At 38.9% G+C, this 19,828-nt stretch overlaps 1 protein-coding gene across 1 annotated transcript; it reads left to right on the top strand.

Annotated features, from left to right (window-relative positions):
• The first annotated feature begins 16,550 nt into the window (after window positions 1-16,550).
• On the top strand, window positions 16,551-19,615 carry LOC147635051 (uncharacterized). The gene is made up of 2 exons (XM_086804302.1): window positions 16,551-19,335; window positions 19,392-19,615. The coding sequence occupies exons 1-2, from the start codon at window positions 16,907-16,909 to the stop codon at window positions 19,399-19,401; spliced, it is 2,439 nt and encodes an 812-aa protein (XP_086660428.1). The 5' UTR covers window positions 16,551-16,906; the 3' UTR covers window positions 19,402-19,615.
• The last annotated feature ends 213 nt before the right edge of the window (window positions 19,616-19,828 follow it).

The following is a 19,828-nucleotide window of genomic DNA, read 5'->3' as shown; positions in this document are numbered from 1 at the left end:
CACTTTTTTCTCAACTTAATTCAATTAAGTCTGAATTTATGTTTTCCTTTTGGATCCTCGATCCTTTCAAGAATTCTAGATTCCTTTCCCAGGGAATCTAGGAATAAGTCAGTTATTACAAGTATTTACATTCATCCAACTAAGCATGTTTTTGGTCTTTTTCTGGGAAATCCCTTTTTCTGTTTAGAATGTACTCAAGATTCCATTTCTTGAGAGTCTAGACGTATACTTCATAATTCCAGAAGTTTAATATGTTCGTGATTCCTTTTTTTGACTAGAAATTTATCCATGTTTTCTCAGCGCATTCTTATGAATATTTTAACATTCTTTTATCAATTTACCCAAAATAAAATATGCTCAATATTCCTCTTTTTGAATAAAAGATTTATGCATATGATCTCATGGGATTTACAAAATCAATTATGCCCATAATTCCTCTTTTTAATTAAAAATTTATCTAAGTTTTCTCGATGCACCCCTATGAATATTTTCACATTCCTTTCTCTATTTTTCCAAAATAAAATATCATGGAAATCTTTCTTTTTACATAGAATATTTAGGCACACCTACTAATCCATTTTTATCTAAATGAGTTATACTCATAATCATTTCCATAATTCTCATAAAATGAATGAATCTAGAAAATTTATGCATAACCTTCTTTTTTTTTCCAGCAAATGAATAATTCTCAAAACTCCACTTTTAGCATAAAATTTAGTATGCATAAATTCATTTCCTAATGATAAAAGTTCTGCCATAGCTTCCGCGTATTTTCTATGAAATGAGAATGTTTAAAATTCCACTTTTAACATAAAAATTTATTATGCATAAATCTAAATTCATTTTCTAAAAATTTTGCCATAGCTTCCCCACATTTTCTATGAAATGAAAATGCTTAAAATTCCACTTTTAGCATAAAAAATAATTATGCGTAAAATTCATTTCCTTATGTTAAAACTTCTGCCATAGTTTCCTCGCATTTTCTATGAAATGATAATACTAAAGTTCCTCTTTTAGCATAAAATTTAATCTATGAATAAACCTTCATTTTCTAATGATAAAATTTTACCATAACTCCCCCGTATTTTCTATGAAATGATAATGTTCAAAATTACACTTTTAACATAAAAATTAGTTTACGCATAAACCTAAGTGTAAACATAAACATTAATTCATCATAATCAAGAAAAACATGGTTTTAATAAGAAACCCATTAAATAAAATGCTTTTCCAAGCATGAGGGAGGTTGGGGAGAAGATTACCATTAAAAAAAAGAGAGTAAAACACCATTGTTTTAGGCTTACCCTTGCTTTTTGGCTTGATTCTTTAGGGAGATGTGAAGCCCTCAAAGAAGAAGCTTGGCCACCAAGTAGAAGAGGGTAATCTCCAAGAGAAGAAGAGGATTAGTGAAGCTCCAAAGCTTCACAATGGAGAGGCAAGGTAGAGGGATAATGAAATTACACTAAATTGAAAATTAGACTAGCATGTAAATACACTAAGATGAAAATACAAAGGAATGGGGGTCTATTTATAGGTGAGAGAGGCTACTAACCAAGTCCAACTGGGATCTAGAGGCTTCTAGCTTCAATTTCATCCAATTTGGATAAGTTTTGGACCAGTTAGGCTCACTTTTCTAATCTGGTTTGAAGGAGGAGAGAGGAGAGATGAAATATCTCATTTTTTTGAATTAAAATGTGGGGGTAATGATGGGATTTAGGCACCTCCTTCTTGATCCCCCTCCCCCCTTCCTGAGGTGTCAAAAATTCTATTTTTTTACTAAAAAATCTCATTTTTTAACTAATAAATCCCAATACTAGGTCAACTCTTCATCTTATGTGAGAATTTACTCATTTTTGGTGGATTTTCTTTTACTCTTTGCATTTTTCTTTTTCAAACACTTGGATTAATCCTATAGGCCCTTTTGAACACTCTTTGGACCTTAATCAAAATTTTCTTAAATTCGGCACCCTAAGCTAAATACACGTATTCAATTAATTTCTAATGCACATTAAAAAACTCTTTTTGAACTTCTATTTCAAGGGAATTTATCTTAATATAAAAATGAAACTTTGTATCTAAAAATATCTCAAAATTGTATTATCTCTCTCTAAAAAAACAAAGGAAAACAGAGTTTTCTTGCATTTTGAAATAGGGGATGATTACAGGGGACAGAGGGGAGACTTTATACATATTTTTGGAGCTGGGGAGGAATCTTACAGAGAGAGACAGAGTTAAAGTGTCATGTGTGTGTGTGTGTGTGTGTTTGAGAGACAGCGAAAGTATTATCATGTGTGTGTGTGTGTGTGTGTGTGTGTGTGTGTGTGAGAGAGAGAGAGAGAGAGAGAGAGAGAGAGAGAGAGAGAGAGAGAGAGAGAGAGAGACTGTGTGTGTTTGGAAGTATCATGTGTGTGTGTGTGTGTGTGTGTGTGTGTGTGAGAGAGAGAGAGAGAGAGAGAGAGAGAGAGAGAGAGAGTAAAGAATATTAAAGCTCTTCAAAATGTTTTTTTAAATGCCATATTATGAAATTTTATGAATATATAGGAGCTTATCAAAGTTTGTGTTTGTGATTGGGGTGTGTGTGTGTGTGTGTGTGTGTGTGTGTGTGTGTGTGTGTGTGAGAGAGAGAGAGAGAGAGAGAGAGAGAGAGAGAGAGAGAGTAAAGAATATTAAAGCTCTTCAAAATGTTTTTTTAAATGAGAGAGAGAGAGAGAGAGAGAGAGAGAGAGAGAGAGAGAGAGAGAGAAGTTTTTTAAAGTTTATTGAAATGTTTTTTTAAAATGCCATAATATGGATGTTTATCAAAATATGGGAGCTTATAATTTTTTTAAATAGTTTGAATTAATAAAGTTTTCTAGAGTATATGTGAGAAAGAGAGACAAGTATCATGTGTATGTGTGTGTGTGAGATAGAGAGATAGAGAGTGAAAGTATCATGTGTGTATGTGTGTGTGTGTGAAAGAGAGAGAGAGAGAGAGAGAGAGAGAGAAAGACACTTTGACTAGTAAGTGTATTTGTGTGTGTGTGTTACAAACGCTAGAGACTACAATCATAGATATATCTGTAACATGTGTAATGTGTGTTGTCTTTCTATGCAATCTTTCACATTGATGCTTCTCTCTTTGGTATTATTGAATTCATGTGTATAAATTTACTTGCATTTAGCTAAAGATACTATGTAGACCCACAAAAGAGAGTGCCTTGTCATTGCTCAAGAGGTGGTTCTAATTGTTGACATGGCAAACGGTGTTGGTGAGTTCCTATTTGTTATTTTTGGACATTTGGATAAGCAAACGTTTACTTTTGACTTGCTTTTATTTATTTTTCTTGCTTGGCACAAAATACTAAACATATATATAGAGAGAGAGAGGAAGAGAAGGAGACCTTAAAGTGTTATGTAAATTATTAGTGTTGTGAGTGTTATATTTGATATCAAGAGTATATTTCTTAGGATTCAAGGAGATCATTTTCATTTGTTTATGGTGATGGCCAAGATATTGAAGGTAATTATTTTTTAGATTGCTATAATTCATGTATTTTTTTCCATAATCTATGTAATATTCATGGTTTAATTATAGACCCTCCATTTTGGGAAGGATAAGCAACAACATCTCTAATTATCGAACTGTTAGAGAGCACCGGTGTTTTACGGTATATATAGAGAAAACCACACCTAGGAAGTGGAAGTATCATCCCAAAAAAACATAAAAGAACATTGTTCATGATTTGCTCACTCCAAAACTCAGATATAGCTTAAACCCAAATGACACAAAAAACATTGTTCATGATCTTCTCACACCGAAATTCAGATATAGCTTGAACCCAACAGGAATTGGAAGTATCATCCCAAAAAACATTGTTCATGATCTACTCACACCATGTACATATATGATGATGAAAAGCTACACAAATGTCTATGAAAACCACACCTAGGAAGTGGAAGCATCATCCCAAAAAACACTGTTCGTGATCTACTCACACCAAAATTTAGATATAGCTTGAACCCAACATGACACAATAAAGTTCCTTCTAACATTAACAAATAACTTGCTACTGTGTTGCAAAGTGATGTGACCACACAAAGGCTAATAATGCAATAGCTTGAACACAACGAATACCTCTTTGTTGCAAGTGGCCAGATAACCAATTTTTTCTATTACCTCACTGTCTAATAATGGATACCATGGGCTGTTCCACAATAAATGGCTAGCATGTTGAAAAGAATCATGGCCCCATCACCTACTGCCTCCCCAACTCCTCCACCTCATTGATGCTCTGCAATCTTTAGTTCCTTTTGTGGCATGTTCACTCGGAATGCCCACTGTTTCTTGTCTACAACTTGATCTTGAAGAGGAACTAGGACCAAGAATGGCAGGTACACCGTTGAGAAAAGAATGATTGTGGTGGGTACACCATTGAGCAAGAGGCTAGCAGGGTAGTCAATTAGGAGGAGGAGGAGGGGAGATTACCGATGCAAGGAGCGAAAGATATGCCAAATTGTGGGCATGGTAGTAAGTTGACACAACAGTAGTGAGGATGATGAGCTAGGAAGCAGGTCGTGGGTAGACAATGAGGGCAAGTAGTAGCAATCACAAGCTACAAAGAAGGCGGAAGTAAGGTAGGGGCAAAACGGAAGTGAAGGGGATTGAGGAAAGGCAAGTGGGAGGAGTCAAGTAGAGGGGTGGATAGGGGTCGAGTAGAGGGGAGTAAGGACGCGAAGATGGTAGCGAGGGTGCCGATGCGAATCACAGAAACCACAACAACCCCAAGATGGCAACCCACCTGTGAAAGTGCCTGGAGCCCAACCCTGATGAAAAAACCCTAGAAACTAACTTGAGCACAAGGCAAAACTCTAAAAGGAAGACACAGAGTACGGATATGGGGAAGGGGGGAGATGAAATCCCTCCTTTCTTAGCAGGATCGCCAAAATTTAGCTACACCTTTATCTAAACTAAATGCCAATGAAAAACACATAGATTGAATTCATTGTAAAGGTTTTAGTAGGTGGTGCTAATTGTGTGTTAGTGTCCTCACATGATTACCAACATTACCTTCTTTGTGAATGTGTGGAGCTAACTATGTGTTGGAGTCCACATTATGCTTCTTGTCTCTCTGATTATGCTCTTTAATCCTATGTGTATTATATAATTATAGGGGATAATCTTCTCCTATGCATTCTCTAAGTTCTATTTCTTTCTACTTATCATATCTAAGTGTAGTGTCTCTTTAACCCTAGGGAGGTCGAGGGAGATGTTATGAGTATGTCAACAAGGGGGAGAATAGTGTGAGAGAAGTTGAGAAAAAGAGGGGTTATTCTTTTTCGTATTCTCTTCCTTTTGGAATTCTCTTCTTGTGAATCCTTGTCTAGTTGAGCTATATACTAATCTCATCTTAATTGGGAGATGGGTGATAAATGGGCCTATCCTGTGATTATCTATGTGTAGTGTTTTCTTGTAAATCCATTGACCGACACTTTGGAGAATTGAGAAATGTTTCTACAATAGATAAAGAAACATGTGAAGCCATAGGCTCAATCTAGTGAGAGACAAAAGGATGGAGAAATTTGTTTGAGTGACTATATGTGAGGCATTCTCAACAATGAGAGAAGGAGAGAGTTTCTCATTATTAAGAGAGCAAGAGAGAATGAAATATTCAGATATACTACTTTGAGTGAGACAGAGTCTCTTAGAGAGAGCTAGAGCATCTTGTAGAGAGAGAGAGAGAGAGAGAGAGAGAGAGAGAGGATAATGGAGATTTTTTGAAGGTGGAAATTTTCAAGAGCTACTCCTAAACTCTCTGTTGGGTTCCAACCTGCCTGACTAGAAAAAGCATCGGTTGAAGGTTCTGTGATTGTTGGCATGTATGGATCTTTTGTTTCTACTGCAGCCATCAGAAGGTGCTGGAGTCATCTTTGAGAGCTGTTGTTAATCGTGTGAATAGTGCCCAAGCACGGTGTGGTGTGCTTTGGTTGGCAGAGGCCAACGAAGTTCAGAGCATGGTGGTTGTCAAGGTGGCGCTAAGCACGGAGGTTGTCAACAGGCATTGCTAAGCACGGTGAATGTCAAGGTGCATTGCTAAGCGTGGTGACAGAGTGCTCTTCTTAGCAAAGGCCAACAAAGCGCTAAGTGCGGTGGCTATCAACAACAGGCAGTGCCAAGTGCGGTGGTCGTCAAGGGGAGGCACTAAGCGTGGTGCTCATCAATACTGTGGTGGCGGTCTGCAATTCACCAAACTGACATGGAGGTAGTAGAGCCGAGCACGGAGGTAGCAACGTCAGAGCTGAGAACATTCATTAGAGATCTTATAACCATGTGCTTGTGCATATAATTGCTATGGCTTCATAATGCTCCTTGGTGGAACACTTCTTCTTCAACAGCTTTGTGCCTTCTATGACTGTGTGTCATCTATGACATGCTCGAAGGCATGTGTTTCTTGGAGAGATGGTAACTTGGTGTCATGGATGACTTAGTGCCTTCATCGACTTTGTGTCACTACTCGACTTTGTGTCGATTAGATGTTTGTTCTTAGCATGACATGCGTAAGATATGCATGTGTGAGATCTACATGAGATTACACATGTGATTGGTTAACAGATGGTGTCAACATGGCATGCATGAAATGCATGTGTGACATTAGTGAGGGATTACATAAGACCAATCACATGTAATCTCTGTGATTGGTCTTAACAAATGGTGTCAACATGGCATGCATGAAATGCATGTGTGACATTAGTGAGGGATTACATAAATTGCTTATGTGCATGTAACCTTTCTGGTTGATGTAATTTAACTTGGTTAAGCCAATGGGCACTAACTATCACTCAGTGTGGTGTGTGAGTACTTGAAAAACACACCTTGCATGGTATGGATGCTTGATCAAGAGGAAGTGTTAGAATCTAGGTGATCTAGCATTCATTGTGTGCACATTGGGGACAACTTAGTTGAGCCTAAGGATAGAATAATAGACATGAAGTCTAAGGTTATTCTATTATGTAAGTGGCCAATTACTAAAGGGAATAATAAAGCCTAGATGGACCTAGATAAGATCTAGGTGGCAAGCCCATGACATCAATGCTTAGGTCATTGGGAGGGCTCTTGGATCCTATATAAGTTATACCTTTCTTTGTGAATAATGAGCAAGCTTGATAGGTCTTCATGACCTTCCTTTTTGGAAACACTTGTCCCAAGCTTATCTCTTTGCTTGTCACTATGTGTTAATCTCTTGCTTCACTTTTAGCTTTGTGCTAGTTATGTTTATCTTAATCTTTTTTAATTATATTGATTAGAGTAGCATTAATCTTTGAGGTTAGGATTAAGCTTTGTGCTTGTGGCAATTAGGATTTCACTCTCTAGTGCAATCTCTAATATTCCGATACTCATTATTTTGAGCCCGAAAATTCTCATAGATTCTCAAAAATTACAAAAAATATCCAATCAATTTTTGAAAACTTTTGAAAGTTTTCACAGCAAATTGAATACATTCTTGAAACTTATGATTTGGTGGCTAAGGACAATTGCTTTTGTCACCCTGAGGGCATGTTATAATGAGGAGTTAATTCATGGAATATATATTCCCACATTTTCTATTATTTATGGATTGGAGTTAATCCATGGAATATATATTCCCATGTTTCCCATTTTTATGAGTTCTCTTAGACGGGTTTAAATTGAGACACCTTTCTAAATCCAGATAATCATAGCTTCCTTTACCCGTACACATGGGTGAATTTCTACATGCATGGGAGTATTTGTTACATCATCTTGATGATATGAAGTTTCATATGGTTGTTTATATTTTTAATCAATTACTTTATTAACTGATTGGCTTAGTTGATACAAGTGTAGATCATTGGATTGGATAATGGAGGCAAGCTGGTGGCTGTCATCATGAATATTTTGAGATGACCAATTTTGAAATGTCGATAAATAATATTTGATTTTGTGACAACAAGTGTTATTAATTCATTTTGGATGTCATTCACATTTATTAGCAATGTGAAAGTTCCCTTGTGCATATTTGATTTTTCAAGATATGTACACTTTTATATGATTTTAGACTCCCATATATTTTTGTAGTTTAGCTTGCAAGCTCAAGAAAGCCTTTTAATGCAAGCTACTTTTGAAGCAAGCTCAAGAAAGCCTTTTAATGGAAGCTACTTTTGAAGCAAGCTAAATATATTTAAGTACACCAAGTGGAAGCATGGGCTCACTTTGTGTGAGGGAAAATTGGACCCAATTCTTTATTCTATTTACGCTTGATATTTTATTTTATTGCAACCATTAATTTGGGTTCATGTCAACCTCCCTTAAAACAATGGATCAATGCTAAGAGTGATTGCAACTAATTGAAAGTGATGAAGAGCTAGTGGACAAAGAATTTTTAAATTGCAAGCATAGAGAGACTATGGTTTCAAAGAAAAGAATTCTTTTGTTCATTGGAATAATAAAAACCCATAATTCTTTTACCCAAGAGTCTCTACAAGGTGGAAAACCACTTTTCCATTTTCAGAACCACTTGCCCAAGAACTCAAAGCCGTTTTTCTAATTTTCAACCCTCTTTCTGATCGACCAAAACCACCGATGTTTTCTCCCACCCGTGGAGCCTCATAGCCACTTTTGCCTTGGTTTGCATGGTGGCTGAATTTCATCTTCACCTCCTCCTCATCAATGGCATTGGGGTGATCTTTTTTCCTAATTTACTTTTTAAAATCACGTATGTTTTTTCTAAGCTTTAGTTACTAAAGCTTTAAAGCTTTAGACTTAAAAGCTTCTTTTTAAGCTTTATATCATTAAAAGCTTATTCTTTAAAAGTTCCTCTTTAAAACCTTAAAACCTCTCCAAATTCTCATTTTTTTTCTTTAAATCTATACTTTCAACCCTTCAGACAAACCTTTACAGATTTCTCCCAATTCGCAAAACTTTCTAGAATTTCAAGGAAAAAGTATCCTTCCATAGCTCCTTCTTTTGAGCCCTGAAATTCTCATAGATTCCTAAAAAATTATTAAAAAAATAACCAATCAAATTTTAAATTTTTTTGGAAGTTTTCGCAGCAATTTGGATACATTCTCAATAACTTACTTGTGCTGATTAAAATCAAGGTAATGTTATTTCATATTTCTTTTATGTTAAATTATTTTTGGACTTTCTTTTTGCTAGAATAATTAGTCCCTTTCACAATGACTCCATAAAATCCATGACAACCATCAGAGCTCCTACATCTCATGGCGAAATGTTTGCACCTCCCATATATATCTACATGCAATGCACATGTATCTCAGGCGTTACTCCACATCTTCATGATAAACAAGACTACGAATGATAAAAGACTCGGACGAACAACCATGAATCATGTTTTTTCATGATCCCCATAGGTAATACTGGCATATTCCCTCCTAATAATCATTTTGGTCACTTATGGAAGAACATGGAATTATTTGTGGATATAGAATCAAAGACAACAACACCGTATGTGGTGAACACTTTCTCTCTAACTTATGCTCCCTTGAATCCCTCCTACCTCTTGAAAAGATATTTGCCATCGTGATGGAAATACATATCTTTAGAGGATTGTAGAATCACACTCTTATTTTTCACTCATAATCGGCCGATCAAATCCCTCTTTAGAAATATAAAAGATCTTGTTTCTACCAGTTTTGGTCTAGAGAGAGAAATTATTCTAGAGAGAGAATATTCAGATTTTAAATATTTTAGAATGAAAAAAATTCTCATCTTATTAAAATAAGTTTCCCTGAAACAGAAGTTCAAAAAGATTTTCAGAAGGTGCATTAGAAATTAAGTATAATCTGTTCAAGAGGCATTATCCTGGGGGTGAAGATTTTTTCGAAATTTTAAATTAAGGTTCCTATGGACCAATAAGATAGTTTTCTTTGATGACATTCTGATTTACTCAAGGAATGCAGCTGACCATGAGACTCATGTCTGAAAAGTTCTTGAGATTCTAAGGAAGCATCAACTCTTTGCCAAAAAGAACAAATGCACTTTCTCTGCTGACCACGTTGAATACTTGGGCTTTCTGGTATCCAAAGATGGAATTTCTCTAGATTTCGCAAAAGTCCAAGCAGTCATAGATTGGCCGGAACCAAAGACAGTGAAAGAAGTCAGAGGATTCTTGGGATTGACTGGTTGGTATAGAATTTTTATACCAAAGTATGCTCTCATAGCTTCCCCCCTGACTAACCTTCTCAAAAAGAATACCCCATTTCAGTGGTCTGCCAGGTGTCAGAGTGCTTTTAATAAGCTGAAGACCACCTTGGTAACCAGTCCCGTTCTGAAGCTGCCAGATTTTTCTCTACCCTTTGAGGTAGTAACTGATGCAAGTGGTTTTGCCCTGGGAGGTGCACTCATGCAGGAAGGTCATGCAGTGGCCTATGAATCCCGAAAGCTCAGAACGCATGAGAGGAATTATGCTATCCACGACCTGGAATTACTTTCAGTAGTCTATGCCTTAAAGTTGTGGAGACATTACCTACTGGGAAAAAGATTCACTTTGATGACAGATCATTAGAGCTTAAAGTGGATCTTTACTCAGAAGGACCTCAACATGCGCCAAAGAAGGTGGATGCAGACCCTGCAGGAATTTGATTTTGAAATCAAGTACCGCCCAGGCAAAGAAAATGTGGTAGCCGATGCCCTCAGCAGAAAAGCCTCCTTGCTTGCAATTACTGTAGTATCAAATCCTTTAATTATTGAAGCAAGTGAGAAGATCATGCAGGATAGATTCTTTGGCCCTATTGCTACCCCTACTTATGCAGGAAATCAAAACTCCACAGGAGTTGAACAGAGTTCAAGGGTACAGCCTGGATGATGGCATTATGTATTATAATCGTAGGCTATGCATTCCCAATGATGAGGGAATCAAGGACCAAATTCTGAATGAAGCTCATGATAGCCTTATAGCAGGACATCCAGGTTTCATCAAAACCTACATGTCTATAAAGAAAAGCTTCTTTTGGCCTGGTCTGAAAAAGGATGTACTGAATCATGTACGTCAATGTCTGACATGCCAGAAAGTCAAAGCTGAAAGAGTAAAAATGCCTGGGAAGTTACATCCATTGGACATCCCCCAGATGAAGTGGGAATGTATCAGTATGAATACATCACATAAATTCACTCACTCAAGAACAGATAAATTACCTTTTGGTTCTCATCCTCTTCCAACTTGGATGCATCCCAAAGGTTGATGGAGCCTTCTTCATTTCCTCGATCAAGGGTGTGCAAGGGCTCTCTTCCCATCCTTTTGCTTAAAGTTCAAGATCTAAGTCTCCATGTTGTGCTTAATGCCTATCTTGGAATAAGCCTCTATGAAGTGCTTCACAAGCATCTCAAAGTCATATAGCCCGGCGGGCTTAAGAGTTTGAAACCAGGCTAGCACTCTACCCTCCATGGTTAGACGTAAGCCTTGTACCAGGGTATGCATGTCCATGATTCCCTCAGCAAATAGTCATTGCCTGTATTTTTCCACATGATCATACGGATCGCCCGTTCCATCAAATTGTGTAACAAAATTTCTAGAGACCAAAGGGCCTAGTTCTCGTTCCCAAAATTTGTCATCTCTCTATTTTTCTTGGTCGTGTTTCATGAGGTATGTGTGGCCCTCTACGAGCCATATAGCCTCCCATTTCACCCATTCTAGGTCTTGTTATTTCAGGAATGTGTGTGCCTACTACTCCTCCTCAAGGGGGTAAGTAGGTAGTCCCATTGTGCTGCCCTCATTTGGATTTCTCATCCTGAGATTGAGCCTCACAATGTAAGAATTGAATGCATAATGATCTGTTTCTCCTGGCCTAGCCATAGCTGTTGATGCGCATTTTGCAAGACTAGTTTTTCTTTCCAAGTATGATGCTTTACGTCATCAATGTTGGCAAAGATAGAGTATGTGTTACTCCAATCATCATAGAAATCAATCGTTTTTTCCCCAAGTCTTTTGTATACATGCAAAATAGTTTGTCAAATATTGATAAAGTATGACATTCCTAGCATCAACGTAAATGTGACTCACAAGCGTGTCATAAATTTAAACTTTAGCAGGCTTAGAGCTTACCTCAGCAAAAACCTTCTAATTTGGCAAAATGGTTGATTTGGTTGTTGACCCATAGTCTCTCGTTGTATCCATTCAAAAGCATCCATTTGCTCATAGAGGTCTCATTCATCCCCATGTATTAGTCACCCTAGAAGTTAACCCATACCATGATTTCTATTGGAGATGAAATGTCCTCCATCTTCATTGCTATCCTATTGAGGGGGTCAAAATACAACTTTACACCATGCTTGTTAGTACCATGTAGATAAGCCTCGTGTCAAGATCCATTCCCCCAATTTTGTCTAAAGGTGGAACTTGGTTCCCAATTTTAGGTCTTTCAGAATTCATGCAATCACCCATGAGCACTTAGATGTTTCACTTCTAGTGGAGTCAGTGTTTCTGTTTTGCTTGAGCATGAAGAGTAATCCCCTATGATTTGTTCAAGCGGTATGTGGGTCTTGTTATTGCTACCGTGGGTAGAGACCCAAGAAGTAATAGTTGATATCCACCTTTATCTCAAATTTATATGAGATGTCGTTCCTTTTAATCCTGATCTAATGATATGAATGAATTATATGCAAGACAATGCAGCAACTTTGAGTAAAAAATGTACCAAAATAGACTTCTAGAACACCCTAACTTCAGAGCATCAAACGGAGGTCTTCTAGTCCAATTTGGAAAAGCAAACTCCAATGCTGGCATAGTCACATTGAATATTGTGGTCCATGAAGTGCTTTGTAGAGTGACTCACTCTTGATTTCTATCAAAAAACATCTACAATCAAAGTTACGATGCAAAAGTTATGCCCATTTCCATGAAATGTATTCTTTAGAAAAGTGTAGTAGAAGTCCCAAATGTTACCCAAATGGCAAGATGTCTAAGAATACATATGATCTTTCTTTTTATGTTTTTATTTGTGAGTGCAAAGTACGTCTTTGTGATGTTATTTGCAGGAAAAAAACCGATTTCAAAGTTGTGTTGTTTTGGCTATTTTTCTCTAGAATGAGTGGTGGTTGGGGGGTCAAATGAGGTCCATTTGAGATGTCCTTTGTACTCTATGGTTTGTCGATACACACCAAATGAAATAGCTCTTAAGAATTCCCACTAGATTATAGAATCACCATCTTGGTAAATGGTCCCAATTCAAATCTAACTTGATGGGCAGGTGCAAGACACTCAGTAGACTATGTCTATCATGTCAAATTACTTATGCAACCTTGTTAAGGCCTCTAGAAATGAGGTCTATTTTTGAAACCCTTTGGTATATGAGCTATGGGGATGGTCTATATGTAGTAGATGAAACAGGTCCAAAAATTCCTCGCGGATTGCAACATCGCCATTTGTGGAGAATCACCATCTTGAAAAATGCTCCCAATTAAAATCTAAGTAGATGGCCTTGTGCAAGGCATTTAGTAGATCATGTTTATCATGCTAGATCACTTCTTCACCTCTATTTCAATGCCTGAATTCACCAAAATAAGATGGCGATTCTGTAATTACAGAGTGCTGCTTGGAGCTCAAAATTGATCAAAATGATAAACCCTCACTCTGACAGGGTCTTGGGACCTAGGCCAACCCACTATGCAGAGGGCAGTTAGAAGTTAGTTACAGATTGTAGAATCCCCATCTCTCTCCAACCTTAGCTGGACGTGAAGATTTGGTCCTCCCATAATAGAATAGCAATCCTACTACTCCTGAAAACTACTTTTGACGAATTTTGGTCCTAATCTACCCAATATAACTCATGTAAAAGCCTTCTAAGGCCTTGATAATGTAGGAATAAGGAATAAATGATGGCTCACTTATGAGCACTTACCTCTCCTGCTCTTGTGTACCTAACCTGCACCTATTGTTAGCACACAAAACAAAAAGAGAAAACACACGACAAAAAATAAGTTAAAGCCTACTAAATACAACATAACTTGAAATGACATAACAATGATGCAAAAACAAAGGTAAAGAAGTCTAAGCTAAGAGTAAGCTAAGACTATGCTAATGGCAATCAAAAGACTAAACTAAGGCTAGTCTAAATACAAACTAAAGCTAAGCTAATGCTAGTCTAAAGGAAAACTAAAGCTAAGGCTAAAGCTAGAGCAAAACTAGTGCTAAGATAATACCAAGCTAAAGGTAAACCAAAGCTAATATACTACTAAGAAAATGCTAATCTAATGATGGGAGTGTCTCAATCACGAACGGGGTTTTTGAAGAACCCACAACTCAACAAGAAAACAACTAAGCTATCACTACCGTATCTACCGAAGGCCTTGGGATCACACACCCAACCCTTCTTCCAAATCCACTAGTTTTGCAACCAAATGCAGCTAACTAAATCCCCAATACAAGTGACTCAATAGCTTACATTGTTGAGTCCTCAGTAGAGCGGTGCTTATTGTTGGGAGCAGGTGCTCTACACTCTACGATCCCATATAGCGGTGCCATTGTTGGGTGGCATCGCATATAGTAGGTGCTCTACACTCTATGATCCCAACTAGCTTGTTAAACCAAGCACTCTAACCCAACTAGCTTGTTAAACCAAGCACTCTAACCCGACTAGCCCACGGAAGAAACCTTGTTTGTCAAGCGAGGGAGTGCACATTACTTGCTATAGAGTACTTCAAGGCTCTATCTACCTACCTACGCTCAATCCACACAAGTAGCTATGCTATGGCTAGCTTGTCACTTGCCTCAATCTATCTAATCTAGTCTCTATAGCCACTCAATCCATCAGGGAGTGATGCTAAGTTTTTCTAACTCAATCTAAGCTTAAGCTAACATTTCCCAGGGCTCTATTTCTTAACCCGCATGAGCCCACTGGTCACCTAGCTCGTGAGTGATCCTATGAGAAATGCTAATGATCCTAAAGATTAAACACAAGCCCACAACTAATAAAACAAAGTAATGACTTCAATGCACAAACCCACTAGCTACTCAATCACATGCCCATTTCATGAATGGAAACATTCAAAGGAGAGCTCACAAGCTAGTTAATGCATGCATCAAATGACTAAAATCGATTGATTAATTCATTAGCTACACACACTCTACTTAATGGAGAGTACACTAAGTGCGCCTGCAACCCCCTTTACAATTATTAGTTTTATCTTTGAATTCACTCAGGCACTAGTGCTCATGAGCACATCCTAGGCATGCTAAACATCAATATTCCAACATTTTAAACCTGAAATTAAGATAAATTTTTAGAAATTTATTTACATGAGGGATATTTAAATCCAATTTTGGAAAAAATATGTAAGTTCCTTAAGAGAAACGGGTTAGTTTTATTTACTTCAGATTTACAAGTAAGGGGGTTTTCAAATACCTCTTGAACGCATGTTGTATCTATGATTTTTGTATAGTGCACTCCCTGAGTTGAAGCCCTTCCAAAAATATGGAATAAGGAAGTACATAGTTAGGTTGTAACTAGCATTGTAGCATAGTTAGCCTCCTTTTCGTTGCATATTGGTTGTCCTGCTTGGTGCTCCTTCTCGTTCACTATACTTGACATATCGACTTGCCAATTTGAGAAAGAGGCTTCATGTGGGCCCACTAACTTGCTACATGGGTTGAATTGTGCTAGTTGTGTTGTATGGGTGAACGGGGTTACACCTCAGCTATGCAACGCTTATTCTCATCTAGCATATTGACCATGTAGCTTTGCTTGACCCTAGAAATCCAACTAAGAAACTCTTCCAAGACCTATAGTGTTTATGACCATAACTTATGAAAATGCTAGCTTCATAGTCATTTACTACCTTAACACAAGAAATATTTTCCCTTTGTTGAGGTGAGGAAAGGTGCATTCCAATCGCACTCGCCATGGCCATAGGATCCTATTGTGTCTTGTTTTATAATCACAACAATTTTACAACAGGCTGAAATTTTGAAACAACGACAACCACAAGGATGCACACAACGTTGACTCTTCCAAACTTAAAGTTTTTATAATCACAACAGGCTGAAATTTTGAAACAACGACAACCACGAGGATGCACACAACGTTGACTCTTCTACCATCACAGCCCAGCATCTTCTGCTGCCATCCATCGATCAAACCCAAGATTGGGATTTATTGGATCTGCCAAACCTTAATTATTGGGGTGCTTATAAGCAACCCTTTATAATTACAGAAGAGGAAATCTGATGCTATGAGGAGCCTCCACGATGGGAGAGAGAACCTTCTATGGGTTGGCCTCCACGATGGGAGAAAGGAATTCCACTATAATAAACCTGCCAGCATGCCAGGCAGATAGGCGGACAAGTGTTGATATTGCCTAAATAAAAAGGAATGCCATTTCTATTTTGAAATTTGGACCTTACAAAAAATACACACCAAGTAATTAATTAATTACAGGGGTCGCCGACAGCGTTTAAGACTCTATTTGAGTGGCCTCCCTAAAATAGGGAAGAAGCCACTTTTAAGACTCTATTTGAGTGGCCTTGAAGAAGCCACGTTTAAGACTCTATTTGAGTGGCCTTGAATGTCCCTAAAATAGGGAAGAAGCCACGTTTAAGACTCTATTTGAGTGGCCTTGCATGTCCCTAAAATAGGGAAGAAGCCACGTTTAAGACTCTATTTAAGTGGCCTTGCATGTCCCTAAAATAGGGAAGAAGCAAGGAACAAGGGCGGGCTCCTATCGTCGAAACAAGCTGTGGAAGATCATCGTCTCCAGCATATGCTGCTTCTTCCCTAAAATAGGGAAGAAGCCACGTTTAAGACTCTATTTAGGTGGCCTTGCATGTCTCTATTTAAGTGGCCTTGCATGTCCCTAAAATAGGGAATTCATGCTGTGTGAGGTTATTCTTTGTGAGGTTATCCTTAATCTTGTGGGTTAAACCGCCCTTTGTCCGCCGTTCTTGTGGGTTTCGAAGCCATGGCGACCCTTCGCCCAGGATTGACCGAAGCTGATGGATTGGACTCTGAACTCATAGATTTTATTTTAAATTCTGAGCCTTCGAGAGCAGTAATCACCAGAAATCAGGAGAGCTTTGCGGCGTTCTTGCAATCAGCATTGGGTATAAGACTTGACTTGGAGTCTGTGGACTGCAGCGATCCAAGATCTTGTCTGGAACGCTTAGCAAACTGCCAAACCTATGGCGATGTTCTGGGCCTTTTCCCTGCTGTCAAGCGAAAGGATAAGGGTGCTTTGCTTCAGCACAAGATCTGGGATCCGGACATGGAGGCTGCAAAGCGTGCCTGGGATACTCAGTACGTCGCTCCAGAGAAGGCACTTACCCATGTGGCTCAGCAGTTGCAGCGTTATGCCAGTTCATGGAACCGCTATGAGAGGTATGCGCCGCTGGTTGCTTTGGTTCAAAGCAGCGGATGGGGCAAGTCAAGATTGATTTGCGAGCTGTGGCGGAAGGAGTTCTATGTTTTTTACATATCATGCATGGGAAAGGAGCAGACTGGGTTCCCGAGACGCACTGAGCAGCTAGCAGACATTATGCAGAACCCACAATCCAGTGAGAAAACCTTTGTGGCACTTGTTGCTAGCATCATGGCAGTCTTCAATCAGCATACTGACATGACATGTGAAGCATGGATACACGCACAGGAGAAAGGACAGTCCCTCCAAACTGAAATATTCAATCAGTTCCAGCAAATTCTCAGATCTTTAAAAAAATTTCCAGAATGGGATGAAGAAAAGTATGAGCAGTTCTTCAAGGAAGACATAAAGAAGCTGGAGAATAAGAGGCTTCTTTTGTGTGTAGACGAAGCAGGAGAGCTAGGTGACAATTTTACGAAGTTCAGGAGGTCATTAAGAAGTATCCCGAGAGGCAGCAGCTTTTTCAGTATAGTGCTGGGCACTGATAGAAAAATGGCAGACCTACCAGCAGCAGCAGCAGCAGCAGCAGCAGCAGCAGATGGAAGTGCACGTGTGAGATTGGCTAACCCTTTCACTGTCTACCATCCCATTTATTTGATTGGAAAGAGTGATATTCTTGCCCAGGCTAGCAGCAGTGAGGATGATGTAAGCACAGATCCTACACATGCGATACGATATGGGAGGCCACTCTGGGCAGCATACTATGATTCAGTCGACACAACTGACAAGCTGGGCGCAACCATTCTGTTGGCAAAGATGAAGTTGCTTGGGAAGAACATTGATATCACAAAGCCAGGCTGGGTGACTCGGGACATAGCAATAGCTGTTTTTGCCTGTATTGTGGGATTAGATGTGGTTGCGTGGGGGAATCTTCCAGAGCAACTTGTGGCAAAGCACATGAGAACTATCGTGAAGATAACAGAGGACAGGCGAAGAGTCTACACGGCAGCGGCTGTGGAGCCGGCTCTTGCTGCTGGTGCTGCTAAGTTGCTGCATGCCAATAATGATAAATTTCTGGGTGATTTTCTAGACAAGCTGACGGAGGCTTGCCTAGATGGCTTGGTGCATGAAGGTATTAGGGGGGAGATGGTGGCTAGGATTATTATCATGCTAGCTATGCATGAGTGCACAAAGAGTAAAGACTACATCCAACCTGTGACGATGGCCACCTTCTTGAATGCCATGTTTGGGAGCGGTGTTGTGGAGGAGTTGAAGGCTAATCTTGTGAACACGGAAACAACTCTTTTCTTCAACTCTTTCACCTCAACGTCTGTGGAATTTTCTCAGCAACTATTGGAGAGGGCCTTTGTTAGGTGTACTGCACTAGTTGTGAGGAGGAATGAGCGCGTTCTTGACTTTGCCCTTCCTGGTCGTTTTGGCCCCTCTCCAGTTGGCCCTCGTGAGCGTCCTGTGCTGCCAAGAGCTGCGAAAGTCATTCAGTGTCAAAACCAGGCAGTTTTTCATGGGACTACTTCCATCATAGGACAGATCAAAAACCAGAGGAATGAGCGGTCCTTCAACCGAGAAATAGAAGATCTTCAGGATGATACAAGGGCAGATTCCTGTGCAGAATTTTTTTTCCAAATTGGCCACAGAGGGAAGCCTGATGTTAAAGTCAATCATAACACTGTAGTGGCCTATGGCCTTTCTTCCTTCAAGCACCTTCAGTCGACGAATATGCGAGATGCAAATGTTCTTCCTAAGTTGCTGCAGCTCTCTAGGACTTGTGAGGACATATTTAAGGATGCTGGCTGCGATGAACAGGATTTGTTACTTGACATGATCCCTATGGGATACAATGTCAAGCCATTCATAGAGGACGAGATGGGAGAGCATGAAGAGGAGGGCGAGATGGGAAAGGATGATGACAAGGGAGAGGATAAAGAGGGTGATAACAAGGCAAAGGATGAAGACAAGGGAGGTGTGATATGGATGACATGGAAGGAAACAGGAAGGAGGACACAAAAGAGGAGGCATGTGTGATATGGATGACATGGAAGGAAACAGGAAGGAGGACACAAAAGAGGAGGCATGTGTGAAATTAACTAGCATTATTGTATGACTTTGCTTCCTTTGGGTATGAGTTTATAGAGGCAAGAAAGCATAGGTACTTACTCTCTCTACTTACATGCTTTTCCTCGCTGCACGCAAAAGAGCTTGTTTGATTAGTTGTCTCATGAAGTTTAGATTCAGAAGAGAAGCATAGATCTTGTTTGCTGTTTGTACTTAAAGAATTTAGCTTTATTCCTGAGCATTTCACGGTGTTTTGAAACTTTTTGAAAGCTTGTCATGTTAGGTGATGGTCTCTTGCAGGAGTTTAAGATGGTTGTTTTTTTGTTTTTTGTTTGCTCTGGCTCAGCTACCTGTCTTAGTATAGTAGAATGGTCTCTTGCAGGAATTTAAGATGGTTGTTTTTTAGTTTTTTGTTTGCTCGTATAGTAGAACGATCTGCATGTTTGTGCATGA

The sequence above is a fragment of the Cibotium barometz genome, chromosome 10 (assembly GCF_041138505.1).
Source record: "Cibotium barometz isolate CiBa-2024 chromosome 10, ASM4113850v1, whole genome shotgun sequence".
Classification (NCBI taxonomy): domain Eukaryota; kingdom Viridiplantae; phylum Streptophyta; class Polypodiopsida; order Cyatheales; family Cibotiaceae; genus Cibotium; species Cibotium barometz.
The sequence above is the reverse complement of the archived record's forward strand: the minus strand, read 5'-3'. Positions and strand labels throughout refer to the sequence as shown.